Source organism: Rhinolophus ferrumequinum, chromosome 15 (genome assembly GCF_004115265.2).
Source record: "Rhinolophus ferrumequinum isolate MPI-CBG mRhiFer1 chromosome 15, mRhiFer1_v1.p, whole genome shotgun sequence".
In the NCBI taxonomy this organism is placed as follows: domain Eukaryota; kingdom Metazoa; phylum Chordata; class Mammalia; order Chiroptera; family Rhinolophidae; genus Rhinolophus; species Rhinolophus ferrumequinum.
Window position 1 is genome coordinate 3,723,160 of NC_046298.1, and position 22,912 is coordinate 3,746,071.

The following is a 22,912-nucleotide window of genomic DNA, read 5'->3' on the forward strand; positions in this document are numbered from 1 at the left end:
ATATAAAGTACTAGAAAAATAAAAATATTCATAGTCTGAATGGGTAAGTTATAGGTCTCTATTGTGGGTGCCATTCTCTCACTTCCAAAGTCTATATACTGAGCACATTTGTAAACATGTATTTTTAAGATATTTTAAAATGTTTAAAATTAATTTTTGAATATTTTTAACACAAAATGCTACACCTCCACAGAACTATTCTGTCCAGTTGGGCCTTGAACAATGCAGGGGTTTGGACTCGCCCAGAACTTGACTAACAGTCCACTGTTAACCAGAAGCCTTACAGGTAACAGTCCTGTTATGTGTATTATACACCGTGTTCTTACAATGAAATAAAGAGAAAAAAACGGTAAGAAAATCTTAAGGAAAATACATGTACAGTACTGCACGTATTCATTGAAAAAGATCCACATGTAAGTGGATTTGTGCAGTTCAAACTCTTGTTGTTCAAGGATCAACTGTGTATGAAATGAGGGGGAAACTGCTTTTCTAACCACACACGTGTTAATGGGAATAGACCTGGACATACATTTGGGGCTGACCTGTGTTCCCTTGCCTCACACAAATGGTTACGTGAGCACATATATAACCAATTAAAAACAAAACACTTACGTAGGGAAGAGACTCCGGAGTCGTAACTGAAAATGGGAACAGCAGTTACCTGTGATCCAGAACTGGTGGTGGGGGGGGTAAGGGGGACATCCAAAGTAATTTTAACTGACTCTCCTTGCGGTACCCATACGAGCCACACAGATGAAATGATCTTCGGCCATTCGGAGGGCAGGGTCAGAACCTGGCCGGCTGCCTCAGGGTAGCTAGCAACAGTTACCTGGATGGTGCTGGTTAAAAGCTAATAGCAGCTAACTAACATTTGCTGGGTGCTCATCACGCGCAAAGCACTGTACTAGGTAACTTACTTCCTTGAGGTGGCGACCTAACTAACCCCCTTTTCTGCACGAGGAAATGGCCCAGGTCGCACAGCCGGTGAGGGGGCTAGAGCTGGGCTCAGCAGGCAGTCCCTGAAGTCTGGCTGCACAGTCCAGCTGATCACCACTAAGCTGTGGGTGTGAACTCACCTCTGTGTTTAAAGGAGAGAAAAAGTGATCTGCATTTTCACTAACCAGTCTCCTAGTAGTTGTGAGAATCGAAATGTAAGCAAGAAGGGAAGAAAGACTGTAGTCCAGACAGAGACCGTACCCATTCTTATGCTGTACTTTACAATAAAATTCTACTACATTTCAATACAGCACGTTGCTTTCTGCTATAAAGTACAAAATTGAACAGGAAAATAACTTTGGATTTTAATCAAACTTAGAGCTAAAGCAAACACAAAAGAGTTTTTAATTTGCCAGATATTCTTTTAATGAGAATTATAAAAGACCAAAAACATTTTTTTGCAAACTGCCTCTTTTTAAAACAAATGATTTGCTTTTAATTACAAATACCGTGTTAAGACGATGCCTTCTTTTGCAAAACCAATAAATACAAGAACAAATTTTAAGCATGTGATTTGTCCAAGATATTTTGGGAGGGGGAAGAGCCTGATTTTTTTTCTTTCAGTATTTTAAAAAAAATCAGTAAACCCCAACCTTTCAAATAAGTTTGAAGGTATGACTCAACTGGAGAAAAATAGAGAGCGAGACAGAGACAGACCAACCATCTTACAGCTGCTGTAAACAGCTTCTAATGATTCTTCAGATGTTACCTTTCCTTTCTCGATCTCTGGAACTCTGGAACAAAATCTCTGAATGTAAAATACTTCTAATGAACTGATTAATGGGGAGAAAAAGAAAATCTGTATGGAACACGTATGTATAAGCTTTACCATAAACAATTATGCATATCAAAAAGACACTTAACTTTTTCAAAGGTACAAAAAAAAAGTGAGGAAAAGCTTGAATTACAGAAAAGAAAGTCAACTTTATTTAATGAAAAACTAGAATTAATAAAAATTAGCAAATACACACAAAAAAGTACACACACACAGCAGCACTATATATGACTCACACGGGGGAAAGCAGTGGCCCGAGACCACCCCACATGGCTTGTCAGTTAAAGAAAAAAACCCAAACACGCACGCACGCACGCGCACTCACACACGCACTCAAAAGCAAAACAAAAAACCCGGTATTTGTCAACATTATACTCCATCTACAACAAACACAAACTCAATTATTTTACAATGCTTCCTTTCTTAATACAAAAGATTCCCATCTTGGGTGTATATATATATATATATATTCTTCAGTGGTTTACTGTTGACTTATTTTTAAATATATTAGTGTTACTACATGCAACTGTTTCCTGCATTTAACAGCCTTTCCTTTTTATTTACCTTCATGTGTCTAGCTTCCACCTACCAAAAGTCACGTTGGCAGGCAGATGGGTGCCTATTCTCTGTGAAATTGAATGCAGCAGTTTTAAACACTGGCCAGAAAATGTTTGATTGCCATTTCAACACATGGAAATAGTTACATTGATGCCTAAGTTGCCGTTTTCTGCAAAAAGCTGTGCAATGCTGGTGTCAAAGACTAGACAGTCGCTGTTCATAATGGCCGTCGCGATTCCCTCATGAATAGATCGAGGAGTGGCCTCCCAAGTCAATCGGCGCCTGTGACCGTTTAGCTCAAGTCGATAAGCAAAATTTTCAGCTTGCTTGCGCGTTCCTATCAGCTGGACGATTGCAAAGAACTGCTGGTGACCGTCATATTTCTCCTGTTTCTCCAGGACTAACATGAAGTGAAAGCCAAAGCAGGACTGCATCATCACCCAGTCGACAGCACCCGGCAGGTTGATGTCTGTGGCCAGGAAAACGATGTCCTCCCCCTGGAGGGTTGTGATGGACTTGTGCTGGTGCATGAGGTGGGGCATGACCGCATCCAGGGAGCCTTGCCACTTGCAGGAAGCACCGGGGCACGGGCAGGAGTAAGGCCTGAACTCACACAGCTCCTCGTGGTCTGCTTTTTCTGTGTGGGGCAGAGTTATTTCACATCCCGAAGAGGCATATTTACAAGGGAAAAGTACGGAATTGGCCACTTTCTCCATCGCCAAGTTGCGAATGGATCCCAGCGGGCCCCGGCAGGTTGGACAGCATGTGAGCTTTGGGCGACAGTTGCTACAAACAAGATGGCCACTCTGGCACTGAAGGATGGGTGGCAGCACATAGTCAAAGCAGACCGGACACTCAAACAGACTGGCCAAGTCATTGTTGGAGGCAGTCGTGCCGGTCAGGGCGGGCACCCTCTGGGACGGAGTGCACTTGGACGTCCCCGTCGGTAATGCTGTCGCCGTCTGGCGGCTCATCTCTGTAACAGAAGCAGGGAGAATAAGAGGCGGCCGGAGAAAAGGAACAACTCTAACTTGTTTTACAAATAATGTGTATGTTCCAGAAACACTTGTTTCATGAAAAACTGACTGTGAGCAAATCAACAGAGTCAAAAACCTAAATTACCCAAAATACGCATTTTGATTATTAGGAGTTCTACACTGGATGACATCTCCAAAATATTTCAGAACACATCAGAATTCCCTTTCTTAAAATAAGTTAAAAATCATCTTTGGGTGGACTACATGGAATAAATAAATGCTGAAATACAAATGACCATAAGCAACTAAGAAATTCTGTATAAGGAGCTTGAGTTCAATCTAATCAGTTTTCAATGGACTTTCTGTCCCTCTCTGAATTCAATCCCCCTACTCAGTCTCTTTCTTTCCCATTCTGAGGCAGCTGTCGCTAGCTAGAGGGAGTTATAAGTGACCCTAAGGATCACCAAGGTATCGACCTGATGATGACCAGGTCTGCTCGAGCACTATTTTGGGGAATGGAGGGGTTCACAAGGGCCTACTGCCATCCCATCATCCATCTTCACCGATTCAGTCTTTCCCCACAATGTTAACGTCAGCTAGTTATTCATCTTGTTTCCCACTGACCAGTGCCCCCTCAAAAGTGAGGTAGTAGAATAGAGGAGAAATAAATGGAGGGCCATCCATCCTCCATTTTAGTCTGGTATTTACAGAAAATAAATCTTTCTATCCTACTTCCACTCCACAATATAAATCAGACATAATCTGCAAAGGGAAAGGAGTCAGGAAGAGAAGGCAAATAAAGAACAAAGATAAAAGCACCAGAAAGAGAGACACAGCGCTGCGGATGGGGGTTCAGTCAGCTGGCACGACGTACCCCAGGGCTCACCACTGCCGCTGAAACATTCAACAGCACAGTGATAAATAAACATTTAAGAGATAAATGTCATCTGGAAGAAACGAACAATGTAACTACCATGTTTCCCCGAAAATAAGACCTAGCCAGACAATCAGCTCTAATGCGTCACTTGGTGCAAAAATTAATATGAGACCCGGTCTTATTTTACTATAAGACCGGGTCTTATATAATATAGTAAAAGACCCAGTCTTATATTAATTTTTGCTCCAAAAGACGCATTAGAGTGGAATGAAAGATAGAACTTTTCCCCAGGAGTCTACCTTTGGCTTGGAGTGACAAAACATCTACTGATGGTCTAAGCGTGTATGTACTCCCAATAACTATAGAAGCCATATTTTAACAAAATTAAATTCAGTGCCTCAAATTTAATGTTTTCTCAGCTATAATCATTACATTCTGTTGCAAAGAATATAATGTTGAAAAAACAATGCTGGTTACCAATATGACCATGTAAATGCAACTTGGGTTATATTACTCAAGAATAGATACCTTAAATGGGGGGTGAGGGTGCCAGAAAAGATTAATTCCATGCCACTACAGGAACAGTTCAAGTTCAAGGGGAAACAAAAGCATAGCAGAATTCCACCCTGATGTGGCCCGTCACACAGATTTAGGACAGCAGGAATCAGCTGTCATCTGATGCTCTATAACCAGGTGTCCTAGCCCAACAAAAGGGCTCAGAAGCAGCTCTCCTGTTCACCAAGTTTCCCTGAGGAGATTCTAGGTGCACATGCTGGGCCACGAGTTTTGGGTCCCGTGGGAAAGAACGGGCTTAGCATTGTGAAAATGCCCTGTACGTGCCACATGCCTTCCTGGCCCACGTCAGGCTGCTCACTTAAGTGACAGCAATATTGGAAAGTGCCCAAAACAGTCGAAGCCACCAATGCCTTTCAAACCACTAAACCAACAGGGCTGATCAGTCACAGCGAGGGTCAGTAAACTCAGTTTGTATGCAACATAATGTGACTACCAAGCAAGAAAAACACTACTGTTGAATTTCTAGGCCTAGCAAAATAGTTATACATTCATCATCATCAATAGTTCGGGTTCATGTTACAATATGTCTTTATTATTTTTCCAAACATTGTAGGAAGCACAATTTAAATTCCTACTCAAACTAAGTGAAATGCGGCCACAGGGTAGCAGCAGCTGGAGCCTCCCGAAGCGCCGAAGGTGAGACCCAGCTCCACCTGCAAACACAAGACAATCCCAGGCGCACAGCAGCCCTGCAGCGGAGCGGAAGCCAGGACTCAGGACACCTGTGCAGCAGCGCTGCGTAAGCTGAAGTTTGCTTTAAACAGCAAAGTACAGCAGAGCCACAGAAACAGCGCGGCGAGGCCCCTGGCGCTGCTGCAGCGCGTCCCTGGCCGCCAGCCCCCACCGGCTTACAGCGCCCCGGTTCCCAGTCCCTGAAACGCCAGTACCTTTCCTCTTCCTGGTCCGAGCGGCCGGTAAACAGGTGAGTAAGACGCCCTTCCAGGCGTACAGAAAAGGCAAGGTACACTTCCCGGTCATGAGAAGCCAGCAGCGCGCGGCCCTCCCCCCAGAAGCAAGTCTGGAGCAGAGGCCCCTCGGAATAGTTTCTGTTCCTGAACACGTCACGGTCAAGTTGTCAAGAAGCGAAGGGAGGCGCCCGGCTCCCGCCCCTCCGTTCCCTGCTCAGAGGCCTGGGCCGCCGAGGCAGAAGGCAGAGACCAGAAGAGACGAGAAGACCCGCCCGTCCCAGGGCGAGCGGACCACACCTCCCCGAGCTCCAATTCGCCTGCGTCTCCAGAACCGCGCGCCATGGCCGCGCTGGGCCGCCGGGCCCTCGACTGCCCGGGACCGGCAGTCTGTCTACCCCGATGCCCGAGCCAGGCTCTGGCTGGCTGTCGGGAGGGCGGCCGGGGCCAGAGGTGCGCGGTGGCGGCCCCGGACAAGGCGGCGCGCTCGCGGGCTGGCTCTGGAGTCGCCGCGCGGAAGCCCCGGGGAGCCCAGGGCCAGGCCAGGCCGGGCCGGGTGGCGCCGCCACTGGGACAGGCGGCTCCACCCGAGTCTCCACCCGAGTGCGAGCGCCCAGGCTCCCAGCACCCCCGAGGGGAGGGGGAGGGGAAGGGGGAGGGAGGGGGCGCCCACAAGCCCCGCCCCCGGGTCGCACAGCTGCGACCTGGCGGGGCCGAGCCCCTTACCCTCGGCCTCGCCACCAGCTAACATCTAGGGCCAAACAGGCCGGGTTTCTAGAGGCCAAACGCTCGGAACCGTAACTGGAATCGGTCACTTCGTGTGGCTGCAAACTCAGAGCTCCCGAGAGCCCGGGAAACGCGCGGCCAGCCCCAGCCCTTATCTGCACTGCACAGCCCTCCCAGGTTAACCCTTGGAACCCCGAGGTCTTCTAGAGTAAAAGACTGCGCTGGGCTTCTCCCAGCAACGACGTGCTTACCAGGCGGCAGCGACCATAGTTCCTCAGTTCTCACTTCTCCATTTCCACCCGACAGGACCACATTCTAGACTCCCCTCCCTTCCAAGAGACTGCAGGGAGAGCAGTAAACACACAGAACCATATGCAACTCCGGCCTCAGCCTCCACGCGGAGACCATCTTCTCTTCCCACTCTGGGAAAGCCAAAGGCCTCATTAAAGCGAGCTGCTTGTTTTGTTTTTAAATAAGCATCACCCTTGCCCCATAAAGCCCAGGGCCTCCATGAGCATGCTGAGGTGTAACCTGTCATTACATCACCCGTAGGCAGCCTGTAAAGGCAGCAAGAGCTGGGAGGCAGTGGGGTCTGAACCCCGCGCAGGAGACTGTAGATCACCCACTGCCAGCAGCAAATTCTAAATCGAATCACTTCCCACGCTATTAATTAAGTGTTCAGCCACCTCACCTTATTTTACTATTAGGCTATATAAAACATCATTAGGATTAGAAATATAATTGAAAACAGTCTACTGACAAATATAAATTACTATTACCTACATTTTTATTTTCTAATACATATTCATTCTAGACAGGTCTCAGGTTTCTAGGGCAGGTGACTTCAAATATTTTAGGCAGAAAAACTCTCCAAATAATTAAGACAGCACCCAAATGTATAAACAAGTCAAGGAGATTACTGATGCCTGAAGCAAAGAAAAACAATTCATTTTTCCCCCCAAACTTGCAAAGGGCCGTACAGAGCCTTACAGCACGGTCTGCAAACCATCAGGCCGTGGACAAACCTCTCACCAAGTGAGTCAGGAAGTAGAGGTAGACGTGTGAGGAGCCACCTACGCTCGGATTCCAACCAGTCCTCACTGCCTGCTCCGCTGTAAAACCAGGACAGTATTTCCAACCTCACAGGGCTTTTGTCTAGATTAAGAGGTGGGTACCTTATGTGTATCACAGATACCGCATATTCCAAAATACATAAGGACTCACCTGAGACCTCCAAGTTTTACTTGCCTGAGGTCACCAAGAGTTCGAGATCTGGAACTAATGGGTTTCAGACACATACTTGAAAAGATGCCGTTAGCTGGTAAAGGTTATCAAACATGTCTGCCAAAGATCAACTGCCATTTAACTAATTTTTTAGTCCAATAAACCTTAACAGAATTTCTCAACTAGCTAAAAATTTCACAAAAACTCCATTACACTAAGAAAAGCCCAAAGAATCCAAAGTAAGGAAACATTCAAAGTTTTTCCAAGAGTGCACTGATTACCTATACTTTCTAAAGACCAGTTTAGTATAAAGTTTAAATAGATTTTAATCTAAATAAACACATTTTAGAGTCAGCCTTTAATACTGTCTTAGTAGTTTCAGAGCATTTAAATATTGCTTTGACACATTAACGCACAGAAGTATTAGGTTGGTGCAAAAGTAATTGCGGTTTTTGCAATTATTTTTAACTTTTTATACCGCAATTACTTTTGTACCAACCTAACAGAAGAACTTAAACTTTTATTCTCAATTTCAGGTGGAAACCTATTTCCTTTTATTAAATGGCTGATGAATTTCTCTGCTTAGTCACAACCCATGCCTGGCTACTCTAATTACTTCATAACAATGTTGTGCTTACCATTTTCTCCTAGTTTACAAATGTTACTATGGCAGGCAAATAATGCCCTCCTAAAAGATGTCCACATCCTAATGCCTGCCACTGAACCTGTGAAAATGTTATGTTACAGCAGCAGCAGGAAGCTAATTCAGCTAGTTACAAAATCAAAGTTGAAGATGAGAAACAGACATGGACAACGCATCGCAATGTGCTGTAAAGCAAGTTACAGCCAGAACATACATGGGAAGGAAGTAGCGGGAGGGAGCATGAGACACCAGCAAGGCTGGGGACCAGAAAATGACCTGTGAGTTACTTATCTGCTTGGTAGAGTACTGCTGATTTGTAGCTGTGTTTCCTTCAAAGGGGGCGGTAAACTGCTTTATAAAACTTAGTCTGACTGCAAAATGTGAAAACCGTCAAAAGAAGAAGTAAAATTTGCATTCTTAATTTAGTAAAAAAGATAAGATGTAAATATGACCCCTCTTTTAATTCTCCAAAAATTATTCCTAGAAACAACATATTTATTGTAAAATAAAAGTACAAGTTCAGATTATAAATCTGCTCTCTATATTTAGAAATCAATGGGTTAAATGAAACTACTTCATTCCAAACCTTCAAGGGCTTTCCTCCTTTCCTAACCTCCTTTTTGCAAAAAATGATACTTTCTACATTTGACATTGTGATGGGTATTATGCAGAAAATGTTTGTTAAATTATGTTAAAAATTGCTTCTATTTTAAGATTTACTCTTCACATAACGACAAAATTAAAATTTAGGCAAGTCTCATTAAAAATTCAACAGTTTTTTGGGGGCAGCCGGTTAGCTCAGTTGGTTAGAGCGAGGTACTGGTAGCACAAGGTCACCGGTTGGATCCCCGCATGGGCCACTGTGAGCTGTGCCCTCCCTGGGAAGGCGGGGGGGGGAGAACCACATCAAAAATTCAACAGTTTTAAATACCAAGCTAAAAAACAAAAATCAAAACTTTGTTATAAAACAATAATGCTAAGAAAAAAATTTAAACAACCCATTTTTAGTTTCCAGAACTGTAGCAAATTAGAGGAAAAAAAAAATTTAATTGTACGTATTTTCCTAAAAGCTCCCTTTTCCTGAAGGTAATTCTGAAAACTTTGTAGCTATAGAAGAGGTATGTGCCCAGTAAGACTGATGATCTCAAGTGGGAAAGCCCAGGACAAGGTACTAAAGGCTGCTCTAAAAACCCAAGTCTGAACAAAGATGAGGGCACAGCCAATGGAGAGGAGGATACAAACCCCAACTCAAATAAGTAAAGCAAAGGACGCTTGTTTTTCTACTGCCTACGTCACTGTATTTTGAGGCTTCCACTTCGGGGGGAAAAACAGCATATACTTAATCAGAACCTATCAGGCACTATACTAGATACTAAAATATGATAACAGATTCAATGCAAAGTAGGAGATGCTTGCAAGATGTCTAATCAAAAAGAGCAACTGCTATACAGAAGAATTAAGATTGGAGATTGAGAGCTGTTGACATACGGATGCTACCTGAAGTCAAAGAGGGGCTTGCCTAAAATAAGAGAAATCCCAACATTTAAAGATTTAAGGATTCATTATAGGAAAAAGAGTGCAATAGTTCTCAAATTTGATCGTGCTTACTAACCATCCAGGGACCTTGTTAAAATGCAGAATCTGATTTAGAATCAGAATGAGTCTGAAGCTGGGGCTGAGATTCTGCATTTTTAACCAGCTCCCATGTATGGCCAATGCCACTGGTTGAGGCCCACACTAAGTAGCAAAAGTCTAAAGAACTAAGAAGAAAAGCAAAGATGAGAGAAAACCAGGAGAGGGCAGTATCTCGGAAGTCAAGGGAAGATGGGGATCTAAGAAGATACGTAAAAACTCACCTGTGCATCAATATTAGAACCAACTATGCTTTATTATATTCTTACAGGGAACTTGTATTATCTCTGTAATCAGGAAAAAAATTAAGAAAAAAGGCAATAAGGCAGATATGCTTAAACATGCAACAAGGAATACAGTACCCATGAAAACCCTTAAGAAAATTACTTAAGGAGAAATAACAATGATTCCATTTAAATATAGAACCAAGACTAAACTGTATGCATTATAATTACATATTAGAATGTAAATATTATAAACCTTGGTAAGGTGTAAATAATTATAAAATCTAAAAAACCATAAGGAAGTAGTAAAAAAAATGGCAGTCAACCATGTGGAATCTGCTAAGGGGTCAAGTAAGATTAGGCCACATGTTGGCAAACAGAAGTCATGATGAATCTAGACACAGATCTTACACCTTCACAAAATTCAAAATGGATCACAGACCTAACGTAAAATGTAAAACTATAAAACTCCTAGAAGATAATATAGGAGAAAATCTAGATGACCTTGGGTTTGGCAATGACTTCTAGGAACACCACCAAAGACATGAACCAGGAAAAAACACAATTGATAAGTTGGACTTAATTAAAATTTTCTGATTTGCAAAAGATACTATCAAGACAATGAGAAGACAAACCAGACTAGGAGAAAATATTTGCAAATGACAAATCTGATAAAGGACTATTATCCAAAATATAAAGAACTCTTGAAACTGAACAATAAGAAAACAACCTGATTTAAAAATGGGCCAAGGACCTTAACAGACACCTCACCAAAGTTCTACAGATGGTAAATGAGCAGAGGAAAACACGCTCCACGTGTCATCAGGGAAATGCAAATAAAAACAGCAAGACACCCTCCATACCTGTCAGAACGGCCCAAATCCAGACCGCTGACCACTCCACATGTTGGTGAGGACGTGGAGCAACGGGAATCTCATCCATCACTGGTGGGAGTGCAAATGGCGCAGCCACTTCGGAAGACAGGTTGGTCGTTTCTTACAAAACTAACATACTCCCACCCTATGATCCAGCAATCGCCCTCCTTGGTATTTACCCAAATGAGCGGAAAACATAATGTCCACACAGAACCTGCGCACAGATGTTTATGGCAGCTTTACTCATAATCGCCTAAACCTGGAAGCAACCAAGACGTCCTTCAGTGGGTGATGGATAAACTGGTCCATCCAGACAATGATTATGCAGCGCTAGAAAGAATCGATCAAACCATGAAAAGACATAGAGGAAACTTATATTACTAGGTCAAAGAAGCCAATTAAGAAAAGGATACATACTGTATGATTCCAATTACATGACATTCTGGAAAAGGCAAAACTTTGGAGATAGTAGAAAGATCAGTGTTTGCCAGAGGCTGGGGGCGAAGAAAGGATGAAAAGGTAGATCACAGGATTTTTAGGGCAGTGAAATTGTTCTGTATACTACAATGGTGGACATAAATTATACAGTCATCAAAACTCATACACAACTAGAGTGAACCATTCATGCAAATCATGGACTCTGAGTGATGTGTCACTGTAGGTACATCAATTGTGACAGACATCGCACTCTGGTGGGGGGATATGTTGAAAATGGGGAAGGCTATGCAAGGGCAAGGTAAATAGCAGAAAGCTCTGTACATTGCTTGTTGACATTTTTTGTATCAATGTGGTAAAATCTGGTAGTCTGAGTTTGTCATTAAACCATTAGACACTACATCAAAGCAAAGTATCAAGAAGAGAGGTAAGAGCAGAGAAATAAGAGTAAAAGAAGGAAGAAGGTCAAATAGGCTTTCTCAACCTTTTTATTTCATAGCACACATTACTAAATAATAGAATTTTGGTAACACACTTGAAACTACTGAAAACTATCTCAGTCAAGATTACAAAACAATTACTACTGCAATGTAAACAAGTCTCACAGTTTCAAGGTAAAAGCATCCAAATTCTAGTAACTTATTATTTGTGTCCAGGTTTGAATACAACTGTTTACTTTCCTGATTGTTTTCTATTCTCTCCGGATGTAAAATTAACACACATTCCAGTAAATGTTAGCACTTCTGTTCCATCTAGGCAGTAAGCTACGCTTTTTAAACCTTTCCCATAAAATATACTGTGCCCAGAGTTCTACACTGTAACGTACAACCTTTTCAACTCCACATTCCATCTGACAAGTATGGTAGGTAACACACACACACACACACACACACACACTCTCAGAGCAAAAAGTTTTAAAGATCCAAATCGGTAGTAACCTATGAAGAGTTGGTGCTACAATAAACAGAAGAGAGTACATTGCTTGGGAGACAGAGAAATTAAAGAAACTAGGTTAAAAAGTCACATCAGAAAGTCTTACTACTTAGGACTGATGGCTTTTTACTAGTAAAACAGAAAAATGAAATTTATGGGGGGAAAATACCATATTAAAAAATTCACAGAGCCTCCTTCAAATTAAACTATATTCCATTGAAATAGTTACAATCTGTGTCTTCATACATATTACATCTGAAACTCTAACGAAATCATCTGAGTTATTTCAAAGGACATAACACATGAATTAACTTATACTCTAATTTTCCTCAAGTGAAGATCCTATTCGCACAGGAGGGTTGGGGTCCAAATTTTTCTCCAAAGATGTAAAGCTGTATTTTCCTATGTTGAATAATAGTATTAGCCCGTCCTCCTCACCCGAATGCCTCTGTCAGCCGTGTCACTGAATGCTCCCCCAGGCATTTACGGACACTCCGGCTCCAGGCTAGTGCTATAGTTCTCTCATTATGGCAAGCTACAGAGAAAAGCAGACGGGAACCTACTACAGAAATGATGCATTTGGGTGAAGAAAAGCCAAACGACGACATGGTTTTCACAGAAGCACTTAAAACACCTCAGTAAGAAAATGCATCATGTGGGGACACCATGTGGGCAATTTGGATACGCTCAACTCCAAAAGAACCTACAGCGCAACAGTCATAACCCATGTTGTTTCAAGACTTAAATTTAGCAGACAGTATCTAATATTTTATAAATCAGTGTGATTTAAGTTTCCCTGGTTTTGTAGTTTTGTTTGTATTTAATTTGCAAGTTCTGAACTGTCACCAACATCTCAGTTGACTGATCACTGACAAACTCTGCTCACTGATTCTAAGCACTTGTTTTTCCCATCTCACCAATTACTCCTCAGCTTCCTTGAGCGATTCCTGCTCTTTTCCCCAAACTCTTGAAATTGGCAGTTGTCCACTGTCCACTTTTCTTCACTTTGGTGACCTCATTCCGTCTTGTAGTTTTTAAACCACCGATATTGCCAAGGAGTTGAAATGTTTTATCTCCAGCCCAGATAAAACAAACAAAAACTCCTCCAGATTTGTCTCAAACCCCAGATTTGTCCATCCAACTGCCTCCTAGCCATTCCTATGGTGGGGAGTCCCCGCAAAGCTGATCCCCTCACTTTCTCCCAGACTCCTGTGCCTACAGCCTTCCGTTCACTCCATAGCAGCTCCATCCTTCCCGTTACAGATCAATAGCCTTGGAGGCATCTCTCTTCTCCTTTTCACGCCGCATCTCTAAAACGACCAGGAAATGTTACTGTCCCTCCTTGTAAACTATATCCAGAGTCCAACCACTGCTGACCAGCTCTACCACGACCATATAGCACAAGCCGCCTTGATCTCCCACCTGGATTACTACAATACCCTTCTAACCAGTCTTCCCTGCTTCCGTCCGTGTCTCCCCCCACACCCCCATCCCACAGTCTGAGCACAGCAATCCAAAAAGTCCAGTTCACATTTAAATCCGATCAGTCCCTGCTCCGCTCCCCAGTGGCACCCGTACCGGGTCATAGCTAGACCCCCACGCTAGCTGATACAGCCCCACACAGCCCCACACACCGTGGTGATGTGTCCCATTACTCTCTGCCCCGCACTCACTACCCCAGCCTCCCTGTTCCGGGTGGCGGGCTGCCCCTCTGGGCCCAGCCGTCACCACTGCTGCTCTCACACCCTTCTAGCTTTGCTGTGCGCTACCTTCTCAGTGAGGCCTGCCCGGTCTCTAGTTACAACACTGACCGGGGCTCTGCCCACTGGCCCCTCCACTACGCACACCTAGTCACTGCCCATTCCACCCGCTCCCTCTCCCATTTCTGGTTCTCCACAGAATGTAGTACTTTCTAACAGGCTATGCAATTCCCTTGTTATGTTTGTTGCTGTAGCCCCCCAACCTGGAAGGTAAGAATTTTTGTCTGGTTCAACGATGTATCCCAAACACTTAAAACAGTGCCTGCCACATAGTACAGGCTCAGTAAATATTTGTTGGATGAATTAAATAAATCAGAAAGCAAAAGAATTTGGACTTTCGAGTAACATCAAAAGCTAGACCAACAGAGCAATGCTCTGTAAAATCCTCAAAGAAAATGATTACCATTCCAGAATGTTATGCCCAAATTATCCTAAGAGTGTTGAGGGCAGAATAACGATGCACGGCTTCCAAACAGCTCTTCCCTTGGATATTTTCTTGGGAAGCTCCTGGAGGGCCAGCTCTTAAACGCAAAGGAATGGACCAAGAAAAAGGACAATATGGGCTGTAGTAAACAGACGACTCAACCCAGAAGAAAGAGAAGAAAACTCGGAGGATAAAGGCAACTTTACACTAGAGGAAGAAGGCACTGAGGCATTCTAGCAACTTGAACATTTAAACAAGTGGTAAGGAACATGTGGTAGCATTAGCAGTTAGCACAGAGAAAACAAAACAGGAAAAAGACAGTATTAACTACAAGGAAAAATTGTACAAATACAAATTAACTGGTGCCGGAAAAAAGTAAGTCATACAGCAGTCTGTATTTATGTATGTGTGCATGTAAGTCCCATGTAATGGGACAGAAAAGAAAATGGAAGGGCATCCGAATTGCAGAATTTCATTTAAAGACTTAAGGGGAGGGATTAGAGAAGGGGAGAGGGAGGGCAAGTTTAGAACCAGAAACCACCAGGTTAAGAGACGGGACACTGAACTACAGGCACACAAAGTATCAAGAACTGAAAGATGGACAGACTATATAAGCACGAACTTCATCATTTGGAATTACACAGTTCAAACATGCATAGTTACTGCCAAGTGCTAATCATTTAATAGGAAAATATCTACAAGCATTTAAGTAACATCAAAGAAATTAAATTTAAAATATCTATGGCTGATTCGAAAAATGTGGCACAACCACCGAGACGAGTAACTACACCCTAATGTCTACAATGGTTACTTTCCAATTACGAGATTATAAGTGTTCTTGGGGGAGGTGAGGGCACCATTTCTGTATGTATTTCTCAAATATTCCATAAAACATATCATTTTGGTAATAAATAATTAAATTTTAAAATATTAATGCATAGTTTATGTCCCCACACTCCCCTGCTAATGAATTGCTGCTGACTTCATACACAAAATGAAATACTCATAAATCAAAAGCTGATTTTGTCTACTGCTCTATTTTTTTTCAATGCCTGAAACAGATGGATACTTACTTATAGGGAAAAATATTTTTAAAACAGCTTATTCACATTTAAAAAAAACTGACGTATTTCATATACATATATACACATTTAGTTTATGTTTATTAAAAAAGTCTTAAATTTAGCACTTTAAAAGTTAATTATAAGACAGAAATTGATCTACCTCTCCAAACAAAATCAAAAGAATAGTCTGTAGAAATTAGCTCACAACTATCTGTATTGACAAGACATCCACAGTGTCCCTAACAAAGCTAATAAAATAGGGTCCTTGACCCATTCCCGCCCCCCCCCAAAAATCCCTGAACTTTAGCCAAATTCAAAGGAATAAAAAGGTAAAACAGAAAGGGGGGGTAAAAAAAGAGACTTTTTAACAATTAGTGAAACCAACTATTGAAGTAACCTTTCCAGGTGTAGAGTTTTTGCAAAGAGGTTGGTGTACACTTAATTTCACCATCACTAGCTAAATTTTGCAACATGACAATAAGAGTATAGTATACTTCCTATAAAATACTTCCTATGTAAATTCTTCTAATTTTTAAGAAAATATTCTTCACTTGCAATATCTGCTTTATAAATAGATAAGCAGTTCTCCAAAGGTTTCTCTCCAACCTCTTCCTTCTAGTTCTTTCACTGTATCCCCAAGTCCCTTCTTTGCTGTTCAAAACAAAGCAAACGAAAACCACACGTAAGTTCAGCATGACTGGGCAACCTCAAACCTAATGAAAGGTCTTTGCCAACATCATTCCGGTCACTGTGGCTGAAGGCTAGAGAATAAACTGACCTAAAATGGACTATCTTGTCTGTATCATTCAGCCTAGAGTTCCTGAAGATTAAAAAAAAAAAAAAAGTAATGAAATACATGGTTATTCAGCTGCTAACCTTGCCAGGGAGAAGTGAAAGAGGCATACTGTATTGTTCCATTCATATAACGTTCAAAAACAGGCAAAATCAATCTGTGGTGTTAAAAGTCAAGAGGTGGTTTCCTTAAGAGGTTGGTGACAGGTGATTCCATGGAGAAAGAAGGGGGTTTCTTGTTCTGATAAGGTTCTGTTTCTTGATCTTGGAGCTGCCCTCAATAACGTGTCCTCTTTGTGAAAATTCATTGAACTGTACACTTATAATGTGAACACCTGTCTGTACGTATTTATGCTATACTTCCAAACAAAAAAATTACATTTAGGAAAAAAACAGTAACACCATTGTTCTAGGTATTCTAGAATCTCTTGTGAACAGCAAGGATCAAGTGTCGTCACTGGCTAACAGCTCACAGCATCTCCTCTTCCCCCTGCTGTTTCTCAGTGAGTCTCCTACTACATCAGGCTACTGCCGAGCAGTTTTCACTAACTATAAATCCTCTCAACTGATGGCTTCGCCCATGCGACCTTTAGGAAACACAACAGAAGCCATCAAATGCTGACTTAGCTCCTCCTTCCCTCCCCTTAGAATGGCAGTGACCTGCACTTGGGCACTTCTCAGGACTTCACGTCCCTATCATCCCTTCTCTCTTGCATCCAATTCTCCCTCTGGTTCTTCTGGTCCATGCCCTCTAACAGCCAAACGTGCTCCCATGTCCCACCTGGCTTCTGGGATACCACATCCCCGATTCCCCTTCGACCTCACTGGATCATTCTGCATGTCCCACATAGCAGGACTTTGAATCCTGAATTTTATTGCTGTCCCTCTGTCCCATCCCCGTCTAGTCTTTCACATCTTGGTAAACAGCGCCATGATCCAGTTGCTCAAGCCAGAAACCACTTCATTCCCTCCTTTCCTCACCTCTCACATCTAATCCATCAACAAGTCCTGCTAATTCTGCCTCCAACAGATCTCAAATCCATCCACTTCTCTTCCTTTTCGCTGCCACCACGTTAATCCAGGTCAGCCAACTACGGTCCGATCAAAGGAACAGCCTCCGAACCAATCAATTCTCCAAACAACAGCTAAAGCAATCTCAAAAGTTAGAAGTGGGCTACATGACTTCTTTAACTAACGGCTTCTCAGTACCCTTAAAATAAAATGCACATTCCTCACTGTGACTCTGCCCCCTGCTTCTCTCTTCCCCTCTGCATTCGCTCCAGCAGCAAACACGCTCTCCTCTGAGCTCCGAGGTTCATCCCTGCCTCGGAGCCTCTACCTGCTCCTTCACTCCGAGATGCTCTCCCTTTCCTTCAAGCACTAGCTCGCTAGCACCTTATCCTCTTAGCATCGCCGCAGCGTCACTACTTCTGACCGCAGGTCTCCGGCCTGCTCCCATTATTCTCTACTTCACACCTGACTCTCATACGTATATATCACGATCTGTAATTCTGTTTATTTCCCTCATTAAAATATAAGTGGTTATAAAGAAAAAAAATAATGTGGACCTAGATCCCCAAATATATGGACAGTAGAATTATGAGTGATTTTTTTAATTTCCCCCATATTTTCTGAATTTCCTACAATAAACATCTATTACTTCTATATTAAAATACACTTTTTAAAACAAAAAAATATATATACAAGTGGTGATATTTAGAGAAATTCAATAACTTACTCAACAACTAGTTTTTTTCCACAGTTTAAGCCCTTTCTTTGCATTAGGCAATGTGCTTTTAGATGCAAAAGTAGACAGTGTCCCTGCTCGCATGGAGCTTAAAGTCACAAACACAGCTATTAAGTGACAGAGCCAAGAGACACATCCCGGCTTAGCTTCTAAGCGCCTGTCCTCTTACCCACTTAACTATACTGCCACTCTTGCATTAGGACACTGGGGGACAGGGAGGAATATATTTAATAATTGCTCACATGCTAATGGAAATTAAGGTTTGGAGAGGTTAAATAATCTGCCCAAAGTAGAACAGAGACATTTGAAAGAATAGGTACAATCGTGAGCAATGGCACAGAGATGTTAAAGTACAGACAGTTCACGAAACAAAAAGAATCCAGTTTGACCAGGTAGAGCAAAGAGAAAATGCTGGAAAATACGGCGGGAATCATATTAAGGAGAGTGGGAAGGCATTATTACTCAGTCATTCAATAAATATATGTGCTGAGCACCAACTCTGTGTCAGAAAAATGCTCAACTCTAGACAAACAAGGGTGATCAAAGCAAAGTCCCCACAGAGATTGTAGTCTATTTGGCGGGGGAGGCCGGGGGGGGGGGGCAAAGCGGTACAAATTACAGTTCAGGGGATACACATTACAATGAGGCCAAGCAGAGTGCTATGGGAACACAGAGATGACACCCAATTCAAGGTGGGCGTCCAGAAAGAGCAGCTCAGCTAAGTGCTGTGGAGGCGGAGATCAGAGCTGAGGAAGAGAAAACATGGTGCGCACAGGCGGCTGCAATCACAGCTGACCATGGCAGGGAAGCGACAGAGAGCCAGCTGAAGAGGAGCTGTGTGTGTACTTACTATCCTGTCAAGGAACTGGGAACTCTACACTGGCAGCCTTGTAAGTCACTCCCACTAGAAAGCGCCCTTAAACGGCAGACCACTTAGAAGGCAGAAGAGGATCGAATGTAATTAAATGTGAAGATGAGAGAGAAGCATGCCCGATTTGCGATAACCACAGTACAAAAACCAGGGCGGATGACTAACTGGATATACAGGGTCAGAGCCTTGGACAGTTCAAAGCGATCAAGGTTTTAGTTTTGGACACGTCAAGGTGCAGCACCTGGATACATCATCATCATACATTTGTCAAAATTCATACATAACATGTATGAGGGAACCATAACGGAAACCATGGACTTTGGGTGACAATGATGTGTCGCTGTAGGTACATCAATTGTAACAAATGTGTGCCACTCTGGGGTGTACAATTCTATAATATATCTAAAGAAAATATTTGGCAAAGCAAACTTGAGGGTAGCAACTAACCATTCCAGATCACAGAAATCTGTATCTTTAATTTTCAGAATGAAAAATTACACAATATGTATAATCCAAACTCTACTTATCACAAAGTTCTCTAACAGCTAACCTAAATCCTCTCCTCCACAATCTGAGCCAATATCTCCCTGATAAAATTACCAGACCATTACATTTATTACACTATACTTTGCTCTTCAGTAATGTCTTAAAAGAGATGGTGACACCACAGACACCTTAACACTCAAAGGGACTCACTGTTCCACTTTTCCAAGTCAGTTAACTCAAGTCGTTGGAAGCAAACTGATCCATAAATGGAAACGTGCTAAAAGGAAACCTCATTTTAATCAATTTGATTTTTTGAATTCCAGACCACACAAGACCTATCCAAATCCCTTACTAGAGAAACTTCCAAATGCCACCATCTCAAAACAGCTGTCAATTTATCCTCTAAACCTCTTACTCTCATTTTTAAAAACAAAATATACTGAAAGAAAAACCCAAGCACTAACAATTTATAATGCGATTTCACTAATTCTAGCCTATGCACTTACAACGTGTCCAGCATGCCAAGATAACCTCCTAAGTTTAGTAACTAACAACACACATAGCAGCAAATATTTATTGAGTATTTACCCTGGGCCTGCCACAGCTCTAAGCCCTTCACCTATCATCTCATCAATTCTGCTACCAATCCTATGAAGTAGGTAGGTACCGTCATTATACCCATTTTGCAGATTGGGAAAATGAAGCAGAGCGAGGTTAATTAAGTATCTTGCCCAAGGTCACAAACCGGTGGGGCAGGATTGGAAGCAAAGCAGGCGGTCTGCCTGCCGAGTCAGTGCTCCCAACATTCAAGTGCTGAAGAGCGTTAACAATTTACCCTTGACAGCCGCTTATCAAGAAATGGTAAATGTTCAACTGCCACCGTAGGAACCGGGAGTCCGATCACCGTCCTACATCCACGCTCACCGCTGCTATGGCTCTGACAAATCAGCAACACAATCGGATTTCCCGAACACACAAATCCGACCTCTCTGGATGTCAGAGCAAACCAATTCTGCATCTTTCCAGGAACGGGAAACGAAAAACCTGGTACGTAACTCCGTGGCCCAGGTAATCCACAAGCCTAAGTTATAAATCTGGGCGAGTCGGGAAACGACCCCAAAGTGCCCGACAAACGACGCCTTGGGAAACCGAGGTTTACAGGAAGAAGCCGGAGCCTCCCTGGCAAGCCGCTGGCGCGATCTCCTAACGACACAAACAAGGGAGGAGGCTGCGATCCAACCAGCGCACAATGAAGGCTCCGGCCGGAGCGCGAGGGGGATGCCCGCCCCGGGGTCGGCGCCGGCAGGGACACCCAGGCCGGCCCAGGCGCCCAGGGCGGCCCCGGACCCCGGGGCGGCGCGGGGAGGGCCTGGAGGGAAGGGCCGGCCACTGCCCGCACTCAGCTGACCTCCGCCATGTTGGCCGTACACGCCGGGACCCTTCACAACAAAGGCCGGCACCGGGGCGCCGGGAGCGCAGGCGCCTCCCCCCGCCGGGCCCGCCTCCCGGGCGCGCGGGGGCCGGGCCGGGCGGCGAGAAGGCCGATCCCCGCCCTCGCCCGGCCGCGCGGGGCCGACCCCACCGCCGGCCTGCGGGCCCGGGGCGCCGGGGGCGGGGGCGAGCGGCTCGCGGCGGCGGGCAGGGCCGGGCCCGGGAGGGCGGGGAGGGGCGGGGGGCGGCGCTCGGCCGGCGGCCGGGCTCGGGCCCAGACAAAGGCGCCCGGGCCGGGGGCTGCCCGCGGCCCGCGCCCCGGCGCGGCCGCCCCTCCCGCCCGCCGCCATTACCGGGCCTGCGAGTCCTCCTCCTGCCGGAGCGCCCCTCGCGCCGGCTCCTCCCTCCAGGCCGGGCCGCACTTACCTGTGGGCGGAGAGCGCGCCTCGGACCCGGGTCCCGGCTCACACGCGCTCCGTCGCCGCCGCCACCCCCCGCCACCGCCTCTTCCCCGCGCCGACACCGACGGGACACCCTGGGCCGCCGCCGCCGCCGCTCGAGAGCGCGCCCCGCACCGGCCGCCGCGGCTCCCCCCTGGCCGCCGCCGCCGCCGCCGCCGTTTCGCGCGTCCTCGAGCCCGCCGCGCGCTCCCGCTAAATACCACACACTGCGGCGGCCGCCATGAGGAGGCGCGGACCCGCGGCCGGCAGCCCGGAGGGGGCGGGGCCTCCCGGCGCGCAGGCGCAGAGGCGGCCGCCGGCCACCCGCGCGAGTCCACGGTGCGGCTCTGCGAGGGGGACGGTTGGCGCTCGGGCTCCTCGGTTACCGTTGCTGCGACTGAGCACCGCGCGCCCGACAAACGCAGGTCACGCTCTTGCCCGCAACCGTCCCTGCCCGGGGACAAGCGGTGCTTACCCGTCGAGTCAGTGACCCCAGGTTGCCCGCCGCCCGCGGGGCTTTGTTCCGGCGCCGCGGGGTCGCCGGGCGGGGAAGGCGGCCCCGGGCTCTCGGCGGCCGCCGCCGCCGCCCCGTTTACGGCCCCTCCTGGTTCGCTCGCTGGTTTCGCAAAGCGCCTCCTTTTCGCAAAGCCCTTCCTAGCGCCACTCTTTGCAAAGAAAAAGAAACCCGCTGACTTTCCGGCCGCCGACGGGGGACCCCACCCTGAAGGAAAGGTCCAAGCCCCTCCCTCCGATGTGAGCTGCGCTTCAGCGAAAGCGGGACGAGCTTCAAAGGCTTATTTTAGCCGAAAAGCACGCCTCTTCCCGTGTCCTCACTCCTCTGGAAGCTAAATGGGACTCCGCGCTTCCTTTTCTTTACACAAGAAATAAAAGGAAATGTTCACAGTTGTTTGATGGACACACTATACATACACCTGAGCCACGCCAGTCCCCGGGACATTGACAAGCCCTGATGAGAGCGAGCTCCGTGTAAGAGCCTGTATAGAAACAGTATTCTGCGGGGAAACGTAGGCCAGCATAGCAGTAGTAGAGCTGTGGCTAAGAACAGGGTTGTGTGTGTGTGTGTGTGTTTTAAAAAGACGCTTTTTATACGTTAGAAACCATCCAAGGAATTGTGTCCCAACCCCCATCATCTCCAGCCCCCCCCACCAACAGGAAATCTTTTTCAATGGGAAGTTTTGATGCAAGCACTCCACTGAACTCACTCAAACGACTGCTGGAAGCCGAAGGCACAGTTCTCTTAGGTCCTAATGTAAGCTCAATTCCAGCTTCCCCCTAATTTGCAGACTGAGTTGATAGGCTCCTTTGGTTCTCGGCCTGATACTTTGCTCACTGTGGCTGCTATTGTCCTCCAGGACCATTAGCACATCCAGACAGTGTTTCTTAAGGGTGGGAAGGTAAAAACCAAAAGAACTCTTAGCCACAAGCTGTACTATGCTGCTGGTCCCCAAAGCCCGAAAGGCGGTTGAAGATCTTGGGTGAGTTATTTCGGTCGGAGCATTAACTGATGGTCTTATCATCCA

At 45.1% G+C, this 22,912-nt stretch overlaps 1 protein-coding gene across 9 annotated transcripts; it reads right to left on the minus strand.

The window, feature by feature from the left end:
- Nucleotides 1–1,900: 1,900 nt before the first annotated feature.
- Nucleotides 1,901–22,912, minus strand: SIAH1 (siah E3 ubiquitin protein ligase 1). 9 transcript variants are annotated; one of them, XM_033128032.1, is made up of 2 exons: nucleotides 21,358–21,514; nucleotides 1,901–3,305 (listed from the first exon to the last, which is right to left on the minus strand). In XM_033128032.1, the coding sequence occupies exon 2, from the start codon at nucleotides 3,301–3,303 to the stop codon at nucleotides 2,455–2,457; it is 849 nt and encodes a 282-aa protein (XP_032983923.1). In that variant the 5' UTR covers nucleotides 3,304–3,305; nucleotides 21,358–21,514; the 3' UTR covers nucleotides 1,901–2,454. The 9 variants fall into 9 exon arrangements, with proteins under 9 accessions (XP_032983923.1, XP_032983927.1, XP_032983926.1 ...); XM_033128036.1 differs by lacking the exon at nucleotides 21,358–21,514 and adding an exon at nucleotides 21,847–22,912 and having other exon boundaries at nucleotides 2,035–3,305; XM_033128035.1 differs by lacking the exon at nucleotides 21,358–21,514 and adding an exon at nucleotides 21,285–21,343 and having other exon boundaries at nucleotides 2,035–3,305.